The sequence below is a fragment of the Lycorma delicatula genome, chromosome 2 (genome assembly GCF_047948215.1).
Source record: "Lycorma delicatula isolate Av1 chromosome 2, ASM4794821v1, whole genome shotgun sequence".
In the NCBI taxonomy this organism is placed as follows: domain Eukaryota; kingdom Metazoa; phylum Arthropoda; class Insecta; order Hemiptera; family Fulgoridae; genus Lycorma; species Lycorma delicatula.
The window spans coordinates 190,155,790-190,171,069 of record NC_134456.1 but is presented as its reverse complement, the minus strand read 5'-3'; the positions used below and the strand labels follow the sequence as shown (position 1 = coordinate 190,171,069).

The 15,280-nt window shown below is 28.5% G+C and overlaps 1 protein-coding gene across 1 annotated transcript in view; it reads right to left on the bottom strand.

The window, feature by feature from the left end:
- The window catches only part of LOC142319526 (uncharacterized), a 108,022-nt gene that overhangs the window by 9,739 nt on the left and 83,003 nt on the right, over positions 1–15,280 (bottom strand). Inside the window, exons 19-20 of the mRNA XM_075356904.1 lie at positions 5,007–13,744; positions 2,764–2,933 (exon numbers count right to left, since the gene is read on the bottom strand). Coding sequence (XP_075213019.1) covers positions 2,764–2,933; positions 5,007–13,744 — 8,908 coding nt within the window. The remainder of the gene's footprint in view (positions 1–2,763; positions 2,934–5,006; positions 13,745–15,280) is intronic.

Genomic DNA, 15,280 nt, shown 5'->3' with positions numbered 1-15,280 from the left:
AGAGATTTATTTGATAGTTTTGTGAACTATCAAATATGCACAAGACTGTATATTACTTTTGTATACACAAAAAAAAATTAAAATGCATTATTGATAAATTCCATGCATGATGATGACAACATGGATGATATTACAGATAAAACTGAGATGATAACATATGAGGGACATTCAATAATTAAAGACAAACTGATGTAGAAATGAAACAGTTTGTAGGAAGAGTTTTGTACTTTCATGACTTTAGGTTGGCATCATTAGGATGAACTAAGAACAGCTGATGGATAAAATTTTTTGTTTATAACCTCAATATTGCTTTTAACAATAGCATGTCCACTTTAAGTTTCCACATTAATTGAACAAAGTTCAGTGATCTGGTTTTTGCTTTCTGAAGGTAAAAAGCTGGCTAAAATCTTTTCTCGAATGATTTTACAATATAGTGGAAGTTGTATGAACTGCAGAAATGTTTATAAGTGGGTAGAACAGTTCAAAAATGGTTAAACCTCAGTGACTGACAAGCAACGTCCTGGCCAGCCAGTTGAAGTGTCAACTCCTTCACTTGAAACCCGCATTTATGACATTATTCGTGAAAACCGATTTATTGCAGTTGAACATACAGCAAACACAGTTGCAGTAAGAGTTGGCACAATTCATAATGTTATCAGTAACAAGCTCAAGTATAGCAAAACATGTGCAAGATGGGTCCCGAAAGAGTTAATGCAACAACACAAGGAAACAAGACTCAAAAGTGTGTACAGAATTGAAAGAATGCTATGAAAGGGAAGGTGACCCTTTCTAAACAAGATTTTAATGTGTGCTGAAACTTGGGTTTTCACAACACTGGACTCTGGTTCAAAACCAGAGTCTAAAAAACAAATCATGGAATGGAAGCACACCAGCTCACCTGTCCGAAAAAAATTCAGAATGCAAGCATCAGCAGGGAAAAGTCATGTTGACTGTCTGTTTGGATGACCAAGGTGTTGTCTTTTGTGATTATTTGGAAAATCAGCATAATGTCTACTACTCAGACATGCTGATGAAAAAAATAAAGCCATTGCTGGCTTTATTCTTTTTAAGCCAGCAACGTCACTGATCTCAAAGAAAAGGTGTGATATTGCTGCACGACAATGCTCTCCCTCACTCCGCTCAACTGACCCAAGAAACCATCGGAAAAATGGGTTGGAAGATACTACCACATCCTCCCTATAGTCCGGATTTGGCTCCCTCGAATTTTCATTTGTTTGGTCCACTCAAGGAGGCATTACGTGCAAGAAACAACGAGGAGGTCAAAGAATTTGTGGGAAAGTGGCTCAAACAAGACAAAGACTTCTTTGCATTGGGTATAAAAAACCTAGTTCATTGTTGGGACAAGTGTATTAATTACTGGTGGGGATTTTGTTAAGTAGTAAAAGTATCATTTTGTAAAAATACAGTTTTTTTTCTACATCAATTTTTCCCTTTAATTATTGAATGTCTCTCTTATAATAAAACTAAAATCAGTGTTGACACGGTGATCTAACTTTGTGGAAACTACAATTGTGCTATAAAACATCATGGTGGCCAATGGTAATTTTTTATAGTTTGATAAATATAGCTGGCATCAATACTCAAATTATATTCTGTCAAAACAATCCTAAGCAGTCTATTATCCATCAAACTTTTCTGATTGCATTGTCCATGAGGTAAATGAATAAACATGCTGCATTACAAATACCCATACTTCAAGACTGACAAGAGAACAAATTAAAAGTATTTATAAAATTGAAGACCACCCCCAAACAACAACGACAAGAACTGCCTCAAGAGTTAAACCGGTGTTGAGAATGCACTTCAAAGCTAAATCAAAAAACAAAGTATTTTTGTAAACAATGTCAAAAATATTTGTTTTGAATACATTAACATATTGTGCAGATTGTTAATTTTTTAATAATTTTAAAATTATTTTATTTAGTAAATTACATAAACTTTTGTTTCTGTAATGGAAAGTTTTTTACAACTTATTGTTTACTAAGTTTTTATTATTTTTATTTTTTGTATATTTAAAATTCCATTTTTTCTGTTTTATGTTTAATTTTTTTCATTTTTTTAATGTATCTTGAAAATAACGTTAAAAAGTAAATTGTGTATTTAATATTTTGTTATTAACTTAAATATATTCAGTCTGAGAGACCAACGTCACTAATGTTGACAAAAAAGTTCAAATCACTAGCAGAGGGGATTAATAATACAGGTATCTAATTCATGTTTGAAATCTTATTATCTTTTCTTTGGAAAGACAATTAATATAATTTAATACATAAGTATATACAATAATGTAATATATGAATTATAAAACATTAAAGAATAACTTTGTTAAGAAAATTAGGAGTAGTCCAATATGTTTAGTCATACAGCAATGAAAGTCAAGGTAATATTGCTCAGATCATGTCAACTATAAAACTGTAGTAGAAAGGGTTCCTGTTTTAAGAACTTTTTGTCTGGCCTCTTTACACAGTTATCTATCTGCTAAAACAATACTTCCAGTACAGTTTCTTCTTCTCAAAAGGGTTTACGCTTCCCCACAATAAAGGTTTCATTATTGCAAGTAAAACAAAACTAGTGTGATATTTTATTTGCACAATGTGCATCTTTGCTTAGACTAACATCTAATACAGACAAGCATTTCAAATAATAACGTAAAAAAGTGACTGAATCACACCAAGACTAAACAGTGTTCTATGATTATTTGTCTGAACCAGTATACTAACAAGAAGATGAAAACAATAATACCTTTGTTTTTGATTCATTTAATGATTCTTCCAATAACATTGCTTTTTTCTTGTAAGGAAAATTTTCTCCTTGTATTTGTATTTCCAACATTGCTATCTTACTATTTTTATTTGCTAGGTCCACCTTAAGTTCTTGTACATTCTTCAATAAATCATCACATTTACATTCTTCTGTAAAAAAAAAAGCTCTGTAATATATAATTTTAACAAATTTACAAATTATATTTCATCCTAACACAGAGAAAAAATCACATTATGGTTTGAAACACAATAGCTGGATTAATAGTTGAGATCAATGCTCTTGATTTGTTCAGTAGTTCATTTTTAATTATCCTTTCTACAAATTGGACGTGTAAATCAGCAATACAATAATATTGGCAAAATTTACTTGTATTATGTGCCTTATTATTTCACTTAAACAATAAAAACAGCAAAGTCAAAAATATTGATATATATATATATATATATATATATATATATACATACACACACAAATACAAGTAAATTTTACAAATGTTAACATTCTTATCATTTTGCTTAAACTGCTGCAGAATCCAGTTAAAAAAAATCACAAGCAATCATATCATTCAACTGATGAATTTAGGAATATTATTAATTTAACATTGAGCAGTTAAAGAGAATAAATTTTCCAAAACATTTCTGTAATATTAAACATCAGGCTGTGTAAGAACCTGAATGAATACATAACCCCAAGGTTATAAATTACGAGCCATCGAAGCCATTTGACGACAACACCTCTTCTCAGGGCTATCACAAGGTTATTAGTTATGAATCGACAAAGCCAATTGACAACAACAGCCCTTCTCAGGGCTACTACAAGGTTATTAAATGCCAGATGCCATCGAAGCCATTCAGCGACAATATATATATATGTTGTAGTGGAGATTTTCTGGCTGAAGACAAACTTTAATGAATTGTGAACTGTGAGTGTCTATCATTGTGTGAGCTGGGTTTGAACTGAATGATTATTAATCTCTAGATTTTTTGAAATCCCGAATTTTAAGGATTAAAATGGAATTTTGAATTTTTTTGAAACGATGTTATTTTTTTAACTTCTTGGTAATAAATGAAGAAATAAACCTGATTTTTGGTGAGTGTAATCTTCATTTCAATAAAACAATTTTTAGATTTTTTAAATTCAACCTTGAAATTGAATGAAGGTTAAATAAATGAAGGTAAATAAAGGTTATAGAACAATAATTGTACATTTTCCCAATCCCAACTGTAGTAAACAAAATATTCAGTAGATTTGAGCTTGCAAATATTCTTCAGATAAATATTTAAAAACCATTTTTGACTTTTTCTTATTCCAATTTTTTTAAGGGGTGCAAAGGTATACCGAGCTGTGGCTCAAACAAACAGCCACTGCCACCGTTACTGTATGTGTGACTGGCTACACCTGCCTCTGGTTACTTGACTATAAAAAAAATAAAATAAAAAGATTGATCACTATGGGAAATACAAGTAACCATACATGGCAGGCGAAGCTGCAACAGGTAACTTACTATTTTACTCTATATAGGGTTTAAACCATTTGAAAAATGAAGAATAAAAACTTATTGATGCACTAGAAATGTCTCCATGATAGTCATCAGATTGTGATCACTGTTGTTCTTAGAAAAAATTCTTTGTTATACTGCAACTGCTATGATTATTTTTGGTACCACCAAACCTTCCACAGTCAAATATTCAAATATATGCTACTTTATTGGTAAAGAAGTGTATTAAGACTTCCTGCCTCTACCACTTTGAGGTTTCATATGAAATGGTTCAAACTGAAAAAAAGTAAGACTAGATGTTCAAATTTATATGACAATCAGTGTTTTCAATAACAGCAGCAAAATTTGTTAAAGAATGGTGGTGACAAACTATTGCATTTCCATAATTAATTATGAAAAAAATTATAAGGAAATGATGATTTATTTCTAATAACATTAGTCTATTTGACTTCTGCAAAAAAAGTCCCAATATTGCTTTGGCAGCTTGTAGCACAATTTCTACAAAAATTATTTCAAACGTAGGACCTAATTTTTTTAATTTTATGAGTACTATTCAAATTTGTTAACCTTTTGGTCCCAAAATAAAAATGGTGTAAAAAAATGTTAAATAACATTTAAAGAAAAACTGGAAAATTTTAATTACATGTAAAAAATTATTTTTTAAATTTGTATAAAAATACATATACATGTAAATAAACAAAAGAATAAATATAATTAAACTCACTGATTGGTGTTGATTTTGAAATTTGTTCCCATTTATTTTTCAATGATCTGAATTCTGGAGTGCCAATATCTTTATTGCTAATATCAAGTTGTTTCTTTTCACAATGTTGGGCTGCAGAAATCTTATCATTTCTCATTTCTTTAATATTTTGTTTTAACCTTTCATTTTCTGTACGTAAACTACTGATGTCTTTATGCAGTTTTTCACTGCATTTATTGAAATTTTCATTAATTTTTTTTTGGTTTTCCAATTCTGTTTTAAGACTGTCATTATCATTCATGAACTTTTCTTGCTTTTCAAGATATTCCTCAATTTCTTTATTTAGCTGTTCAATATGCCCATTCAAGTCTTCACATTCTTTGTCAAGTTCATTTTTATCTAATTCTGCATCAGTCAATTGTGTTTCTAGATCTTTAACTTTTTCAAATGTTGTTTTTATAATCTGTATTGCAGATTCCATTGATTTTGGATGATCATCAAAAATGGAAAATAATTGTTTTTCAAATGTTTTCAATTTTTCTGCGTAAATTGAACTGGTGGTAACAGACTGCTGAGAATTATTTGGTGAAAGTGTTTTTGAAGAAGGTAAATTTTCTTTCTGATCCAACATCTCTAATTTTCGCATCAAGCTTTCATTTTTAATCCGTAACTTCTTTGAATGTTGTTTTTCCACTCGCAGGTCAGTTTCAATACTTTCAATAGATTTTAATTTTTCTTTGGTCTGTATCCCTAATGTAATAAATTCTTGTTCTTTACTCCTTAATTCAATTTTTAGATTTGTTATAATATCCCGTTGTTTTGAAATTTCTTGTCCTAGTTTTAAAATATTAGTTTCAAGCTCTTTGCATAGATTTTCCTTTTCCTTCAAAAGTTCTTGAGCTTCAGTACATTCTTTAATTTTTAAATTTTTTTCTTCTTTTTCCTCTTTAAGCTCTTTATCTTTAGCTTCAATTTCTTTTTCTAAGCAGTGAATTCGTTTCTTACTTAAGTCAATGTCTTCACGTTCTTTCTTGAGAACAGAAAATTCTATCTCTAATTTTTCACAAATCTTGCTTTTCTCTTCTATTGCTACCAATAGGAAAGCTCTTTCTTTTTCATTGTGTAACTTCTCAGCTTTCATACTTTCCATCAAGTTGCCCAACGATGTTTTTGTCAATTCCAAATCAGCCGTAACTTCATCTAATTTAGACTGAAGTAATGCTGATCCTTTACTACTACTTTCTAACGATTGTCTAACAGAAGCATAGTCTTCCTTTAATTTGTTAAAAGAACATTTTAAATCAAAACATTCTACTGATTTTTCATCTAATTTTATTTTCATCTCAGAAATTTCATTCATGTAAATTTCTTTGTATTTGTTCAGTTCAGATATCTCATTAGTTTTCTCCAGTACCTGCAACTGCAGATCATTTAATTGCTCAGATAATTTTTTTCCTTCAGAATCCTTTGATTCAACCAAATCTTTCATTTGGTTTATTTTGGACATTTTCTCTTTCAAATCCTCCTTAAGAACAGAAATGCATTTTTCTTTGCTTTCGATCTGTTTTTTCAATTCTTCAGTCAATGAATTTAAAGCAACTACCTGTTCTTCTTTTTTAGCTTTAACTTGAAGTTCATTAATTTCTAAACGAAGAGAAGTTGCATCACTTTCAGCCTCAAGAAGTTTTTGTTTAATAGTTGACACGTGATCTGATTTTTTTTTCACTTCATCCTGTAAACTTTCACATTTAATAACCAGTGCACTAATTTCTTCAGATTTGGATTTCAGTTCATGGTTTATATTTTCAACAACATTATCTTGAAGTTCTTTGTTCAACTCTTTTAATCTATCTTTTTCTTCTTTGAGTTGGGTTATCTTCTCTTGCAAATTCAGGATTTCATTTTTAAAATTATTGTGGAGATGAGTAACAATTTCAGTTTCTTTTTCCATAACACAAGAGATAAAATCATTAAGGAGCTGAACTGATGAATGTTTGTTGCAAATTTTGAAATCAAATGACGGCTTTAAATTTCTTATTTCATTAATCAATTTGTTCTTTATATCTTTGTCTTTAACTTGCCACATCTGGATCTGACCATTTATCTTTTTTAAATTCTCTACTGAATCTTCCAAATATTCAGCCTTAATATCTGAACCTGTTTTGACTATTTCTCCAACTTCAATCAATTTTTCTTCATTTCCTATAGTATCAGAATCCTTTACTTGTTCTTTTATTTTATCAATTTCTCCTTTTAAACAACTGAATAAACTATCATGTCTATTTTTTTCGATATTTTTCTTTTGCAAATCAGTACAATACATTTTCAAATTTTCTACAAGCTGCGGAGTCAGATTATTCTCACTGCCTTGACAATCAATACTAACATCTTTAATGAGCTGAAGAATAATTTCCTCATTGAGCATGTACAGTTCCAATTTGGTTTTCAAGTCAAAATTTTCAGATTCTAATTTCATGATGTTTTTATTTTCAGCAAATAATCTTTTTACTTTTTCAGTTAAATTAGAATTTTCAGCTTTCAAAATCTTAGCAGATTCTAATACTTCCTTGTTTTCATCATAATTTGTACTATCCCCATTCAAGAGATTATGTAAATCACATAAAATAAGCTCTTTTTCTCTACATACTTGTAATTTAGCTTTTAAATCTTCACTAGCAATGTTTAATTTGGCAATGATATCCTCATTTCGTTTTTCTAAATCAATTAACTGTTCACTCAACTGACAATTATTTTCTTTTAAATTTACAACAGTACTTATTATTTCAGACTTTGAAATAATTGGGTTTTCAGTTTCAGTGATAACAGTACTCAAATGTTTTAGAAAATCATTGCACTCATTGTAATCCTTTAACCTTTTATTCAAATCACTATTTTCTTCTGTCAATTGTTTTATTTGACTCCTGATTTCAGAATTTTGCACTAATTGGTTTTGTAAATCGGAGATATTTTTCTTTAAATCTAAGACAGCATCTACAATTCTACACTTTTTCATATTGGAATCCAGTTTTAGTGACTCTTTCAATAAATCAAAAATCTGATTATACTCGTCTTTTTCAATACTAATTTTACCATTTATTAATTTTAATTCATCTACTTCCTTCTCCAAATCCATTTTGTGAAATTGTAAACACTTAACCGAATCAACTACTGTATTTACACAAACTGCACCATTAATATCTAAATTAATAATTTCATCTACTATGTGTTTATATTTTAACTGAGATTCCAAATCTGTTCTTAGTTCTTGAAGTTCCAATTCATATTTGGATTTTAAATCGTTATGTTCTTTTTTCAAAACTAACAGCTGGTTAGTAGTAATATCAAAATTGTTTTTTAGTTTAATTAAATGATCATATATTTCATCTCTAGTGATTTTTTCATGTTCATCAGTAAACAGTTTACAAATATCAAATACTAAGTCTTGATATTTTCCACAAGCTTCAATGTTCTTCTCTAATTTGTAAATTTCTGATTTATAAAACTCAACTGCTTTATCATTTTCTAATTTTTCATCTCTAGATTGTTTTTGTAAACTTTTTACTTCGATACATAACTGATTAACAAATTCTGTTACATTTTCTTTAGTGATCTCTGAATTGTTAACTGTAAAAATTTTGTTAGATATCCTATTAACAATTTCTTCATATTCTGCTGATTGTTTTAATTTGTTCTCAAGTCTTTCAATTTCACCTTTACTGTATGAATTAATATCAGTGTATGAATTTTTAATAATTTCCAGTTGTTCATTCAATTCAACATTTTCTTTTTTCAAGTTTAAAACAACTTCTCTGATTTCATGTTTAGAAATTTTTTTATCGTTGCCATCATCCAATAAACTACACAGATTGTAACAAATATCAACACATTCAATGTAAGATTCAAGCTTTTCTTTCAAAGCATCAATTTCTTCCTTTTTTCTATTATTAACTTCATTCAATTCGTTGATCATAAAACCATTCTCTTCTACCAGAGACCTAACCGAATCCTTTATTGGACACTCTGAAGGAGAATGGTTATCATTTTCATGCAGAATACTGCATAATTCACTAATAACATTTTTATATTCTTTCAGATGATTAAATCTGTCTTCCAACAATTTTATATCAGTTTCATATTTTTTTTTAAATTCTGTATATATGTTTTGTAAAGTATCTACCTGCACCTTAAGATCTTCTTCATTCTTTTTTAAAGTAATAACAATATCTTTCAATGAATTAAAGCATGCATTTTTTGCATCAAATTTCAGAATATTACAGAGTTCATCGACTAAAACCTTATATGTATTTAGATCATTACATTTTGTATTCAACAAATCAATCTCAAACTTATATTGCTGGTGCATTTCATTATTTGTATTCTGAGCTTCCTCTACTGTTCTTTTCAATTCATTAATGAAACTCCTTAAAGTATCTGTAACATTTTTCATGTTATTTTCTAAATTTGCAAAACCATAATTACCTTGCAACTCAAAACACATCTGTCTAATAAAAAATTCATATTCTTTGAATTTTTCAAGTTCACTTTTCAAAGAATCAATTTCAGCTATAAACTGTATTTCTTTTTCATTACAGATATTCTCTACTTTTAGAACATTATTTCTTAATGAAGAATTATCATCAATTAATTTGGCAACTACATTCTTTAATTCATTTTTTTCTGATTTTCCAGATTCACTTTGAAGAACATTATATATGTCATTAATAATCATTTCATATTCTTCACTCTCCACTAGTTTAGCCTTTATTTCCTCAATATCAGTTTTATATTTTACTTCATTTTCATGAATGGTCTGGTTTGAAATCTCAAGTTTACTTTCCAATTCATTAACACGCTGTTTTAAGTTAATCACAAAATTTTTCACTTCATTCTTAGGCAAGGTTTCATTTCCACCACCTTGCAGTTCATGACACAATTCTTCAACAATGATTTCATATGATCCAACTTCTTTTAATTTTAACTGAAGCAAATCTATTTCTTTTTCCTTTTCTGCAGTTATACCTTTAGTATCATCTAATAAGTTACTAAGTTCTTTTAATTTTTTCTTCATAGAAATAGCAATATTTTCAATATCATTTTTACTAATAACCTGTTCGTTGTCATCAAGAAGTAGAGAAGATAACCTATCCAAAATCCTTTCACCAGCCTTCATTCTATCTAAATCAGCTTTTAAATTATTTATTTCTTTGATATAGTTTCTCTCCTTTTCAGAGTAATCTGTTTCTAAATTTGTCGAACGGGTCTGTAAGTTTATTACATTGTCCTTCAATGTGTTAATAACTTCCTTAATATCATGTCCCATAATTACACGATCTGAATTTTCTTGTAGTAAAATACAAATGTCTTCAACAAGCATTTCATATTCCTTTCTGTTTTGATTTTCTTCTCTTAAACTTTTAATTTCTGCTACTGTTTCATTAATTTTAAGTTGAGTTTCTTGATACTGAGTCATTAGTGTCTTGAAATTTTCTCTGAATGATTTTACTGAAAGTACTAATTCATCTCTATTAATTATTTGTTCGCTTTCATTTGGCAAGATGCTACATAATTCATTTACAATACCCTCATAGACTTTACCTGTTTCTAAATCAGCTTTTAATTTTTCAATTTCATTTATGTACTGGGTTTCTTTTTCAATACTTGATTTCTGTACTTGTTCCAGTAAATGTTTTAATTCTGAATTACTCTGTTTTAACCCAATTACAGCAATTTTAACATCATTTCGTGCTAATTCATGCTCTTTAGATTCCTGGAGAACACATAACAGATCATTCATAACGGCTTCATATATTTTACCAGTTTCTAATTCAGCTTTTAACAAGTCAACTTCATGCTGATAATTCCTTTCAACTTCATTACTTTTATTTTGAACAACTTCTATGGTTTTCTTCATTTCCTCATTGCTTTCTTTTAAATTTATTATAACACACTTCATATTTTCTATTGTATTTTTATCTTCAACTTGTAATATAGAACATACATCATTAACAATTTTCTCTAATGATTTCCTACTTTCTTCGTTTTTGATACAAACATCCTCTGCAACAGACAGTTGACTTCTTAATTCTACAACAGATTTTTTTAAACTTTCCACAATATCTGTAACAGAATTATTTGTTACAATTAGGTCACTATTTTCTTGTAGTATAACACAAAGGTTGTCAATAATTTCTTTACATTCATCATTTACTACTACCTGAGATTTTAGCAAATCAATCTCAGCTAACATTTCTTTATTTTTACATTGTGCTTCCTCCAGTGCTTGTTTCAGTTCTTCAATTTTATATTTTAATGATTTCACAGAAGCAGCAACTTCATCTTTTGTAATTAAATCTGTACTTTTTTCTTTCAGTATACAACAAACTTCACATACAATTCCTTCATACACTTTAAATAATTCTAAATCGTCCTTCAATAATTCTATTTCAGTTTTATGTTGCGATTCTTTTAAATCATATGTTGCCTGTAAATTTTCTAATGTCTTCTTTAATTCTGTGTTGTTTTCTTTCAATGAAACAACAGCATTTTTTACATCTAACTCTGGTGCATCACTCTCAGATTCATCTTGTAACACGCACAACAAATCATTCATAACAGATTCATAGACTTTGCCGGTGTGCAGTTCAGATTTTAACATGTCTATCTCAAACTTATACTGATTCTCTGTTTCAATATTTATATTTTGAAAATAATCCAATTTCTGCCTCAATTCTGAATTGCTTTCTTTTAATGATATGACAGAATTTTTTACTTTATCAATAGATATTTGTTGCTGAGCTTCATCTTCTGCTTCATTTAGAACACAACAAACATCATTAATAATTGTTTCATACATTTTGTTAGCTTCAAGTTCAGCTTTAATTGTAGAAATTTCAGATTCAGTTTCAGTTGTTATTTTCTGTCTATCCTGCAATTGTTTCTTCAAATCAGTATTATTTCTTTTTAAGGTTACTACAAAATCTTCTATTTTATCTTTTGGTACACCTTCAGTCATATCATCTTGAAGTACAGTGCACAAATTATTTATAATTTCTGAAAATTCTTTCTTTTCTTCAAGACTCACCGACATTCTGTTATACTCTTCTTTGTATTGAACCAATGACAATACTGTATCTGACAAGTTATTTTTATCAACATCAGCTTCAAGTCGATCATTTAAAGCGGAACATAACCTTTTCAATAAATCATCTGCATTATCCAATTCATTTTTCATTTCTTCAACTTTTGACATATATTCTTTTTGTATCTCATAGCACAGACTGTGGGATTCACTTAATTCTCGATTTAAATCACCGATACTAACAAACAGTGTTTTAACATTATCCAGTAAATCATCTTGAGAAATCTCTTTTTGTAATTTTTCATTCAATAATTTACAGAGATTATTTATAACAACTTCATATTCTTTATAAGCAGTTAATTTCAGTTTTATGTTGTCAAATTCTAGTTTTAAATCTGTAAGAGATATCAATACATCTTTTATATTTGATTTATCAGTAATTCCCACTTTCTCTTGAAGCATAACACATAAATCATTCAAGAGCATTTCACTAGATTTATTATCTTCCAATGCTTTTGCTAGTTCATTAATTTCAATTTCCCTATGTTTATGTTTTTGAATCAAATTATCTATAACATTGGTAATTTCAAATTTTTCAATATCTTGTTTCATTTCCTGTTTTAAAATTTCACATATATTATCAATAATTTTTTCATTTTGCAATGATTTTTCAAGTCGAGAATTTAACTCAATTTCATTAAGGCAGTCTTTTTCTTTTTGTAACTGTTCGAAATCACTTAACTGAATTTTGAGATCAGAACTTTTTTGAATAAACTGAAGAATAAACGCTTTTATTTCAAGTTTAGTTACGTTCACATCTAAGCATTCATTAAATATCAAGCAACAGTCTTGTAATATTTCACTGTATTTTTCTTTTTCATTTAAATCATTTTTCAGCTTTTTAATTTCTTCATTGTAACACTTTATTATCTCCTTATCACTCTCAGTTAACTTTTCCAAATCAAATATTTTACTTTTAAATGAATTAATCATACCTTCAACTTCATTAATTTTAATTTCATTATCATTTAAATTAAGAATGTACTTTAATTTCTTTAAAAGTTCATCATAATATTCATATTCTTCTAACTTCATTAAAAATTCATTTTTATCAATTTTAAATTTATTTAAATCTTGTTCAAAATGTTTAAATTTAGTAATGCTTTCAATTAATTTTTCATGATTTGAATTATTTTCTTCATTTATATCAACAATTTTATACAAATTGGTAACTAAGTTATTACAACTCTCAATGCAAGTTTTTAATTCATCAACTTCTTTTTTATGATTAAAAACAGAATTATCATACTTTATTTTAATATTTTCAAACTGCACTTTCAGACCATCGTATTCATTCTTAAGATTTGCAATTTCATCATATTCTTTAGTAATTGATTGAGTTTCTTCAATTTTGTCAAAAGTTTCAGGAGTACATGTTATATTAATAGGTAGCATTGATTCACTTAAACAGAATGATCTCAGTGGATCCATTGATAAAGTATTAGTTACAGATTGATCAACTAATGATGTGTTACAAGAAACAAATCTGATTTCTGTTTCTGAACTTAAATTAGATGTTATTTGTGGCGATAAACTATCGGTAAGATCTGTAACAGTTATTTCTGAATTTGTAACAGGAGTGTCAGCACATATTTTTTCTTTTACTTTATCATCTGCTAATCTGAAAGTAAACAATCACGTTAAAATTTTAAAAAAATGAAATTTTGAATTAAAAAAAAAATTACATTAGAAAAATTCTTAATCCATTAACATACCAGAACTGGCAATTATTTCTGTTTAAAACAAATAAAGTAATTTTTATTTATTATTTTTAATTTAATTCTTTCAAGTTCTTTTTATCTCTTCAAATAAAAATGTTTCATATTTTTTTCCACTAAATATACTTTTTCTACAATTTCATTTAGTTTTAAATATACAGGAATTTTATGCGAGACCACCAAATATTGGTTTAACATCATTCAACGCTGAACAAAATTTATTAATTATGGAATTTTCATTTACAATACTTGATCAGGATTAAAATTTCTTTGTATGGTCCCCAAAAACTACACAAATCAGTTATTTTATATAGATTACTGACAAAAATAATATTTAATATAAATCATTTGTAATTTTTTTTTCTTATAAATAAAAAGATGAAATTAATCTTAACGATGGATGAATCTAACTGATACAAAGTACTGTGCTATTAAATAATATGTTTATGTAATATCTGTAAAAGTGCTGCTATCTATTGCAGCTTTTATAAGTGTGACCTCCTCAAATTCTATTTGTAAGTTGATCAAGTTGAATCCCTGCCTATATTTATATATATAATACTTTTCCAAAATATGTACATTTTTATGTCTCCTTTCTTAATTTCTAAATTAGTATTATTATCTGAAATAGAATGTTTATTATTAATGAGGTGATAAGCAACATTAGAGAAACCCAAAACTAATGTTACTTTTACTTTTAATTGAAGTAATATATTTTATATGCAATTTTCATTTTAATAATTTAAAAATTTTTAACTTTTCATTATAATTTATTTTTATGTTTCATACGTAATTTTATACAAAGTATTTTACAAAAAAATATCTACAACTGAAGATGCAGGTTACCGCTAAAGTACTTTTGTAGGAATCATATGAAAAGATAAAGTGAGTGTCATTTTATTTTCTGTACTTGGATAGATCATGTTGAATCATACATATTTGAATTATTAGTACAGAGGTGATATGGGTCTTGAAAGAATCGAATCTAGAAAGAAAAAAGAAAAAGAAAAAAAATATATATATATTGTTACCACATATATACCTAATTTAAAATAGGTGATTGATAAAGGTAGTAACAATGTGTGCGGGGCGCACAGTATATGGACGTGTTGATACAAGCATCATCCTGCCACGCAGTTCTCCCACCATAGTGGCGCTGTAGCCCAACCAATCTCAGGCACCAATAAAAGGGCGTTCACTATGAGAGTGACGGTAATTCATTGTCGACCACCAACTGAAGAAGTTGGAAGAAGACGAAGTCCTCTGGCCGGCTCAACACGAGACCTGCCGGAGGGAGCCGCTGGATGCAGATGCTACAATTCCGTTCAAGCTCCAGCTTGCCGGGCTTCAGTCGGCCTGACTGGTTCGTCAAGGGAGTCGCTGGACGCAGATGCTACATTCCCGCTCCAGCTCGCCAACCCAGTGTGGAATCGCTTAGG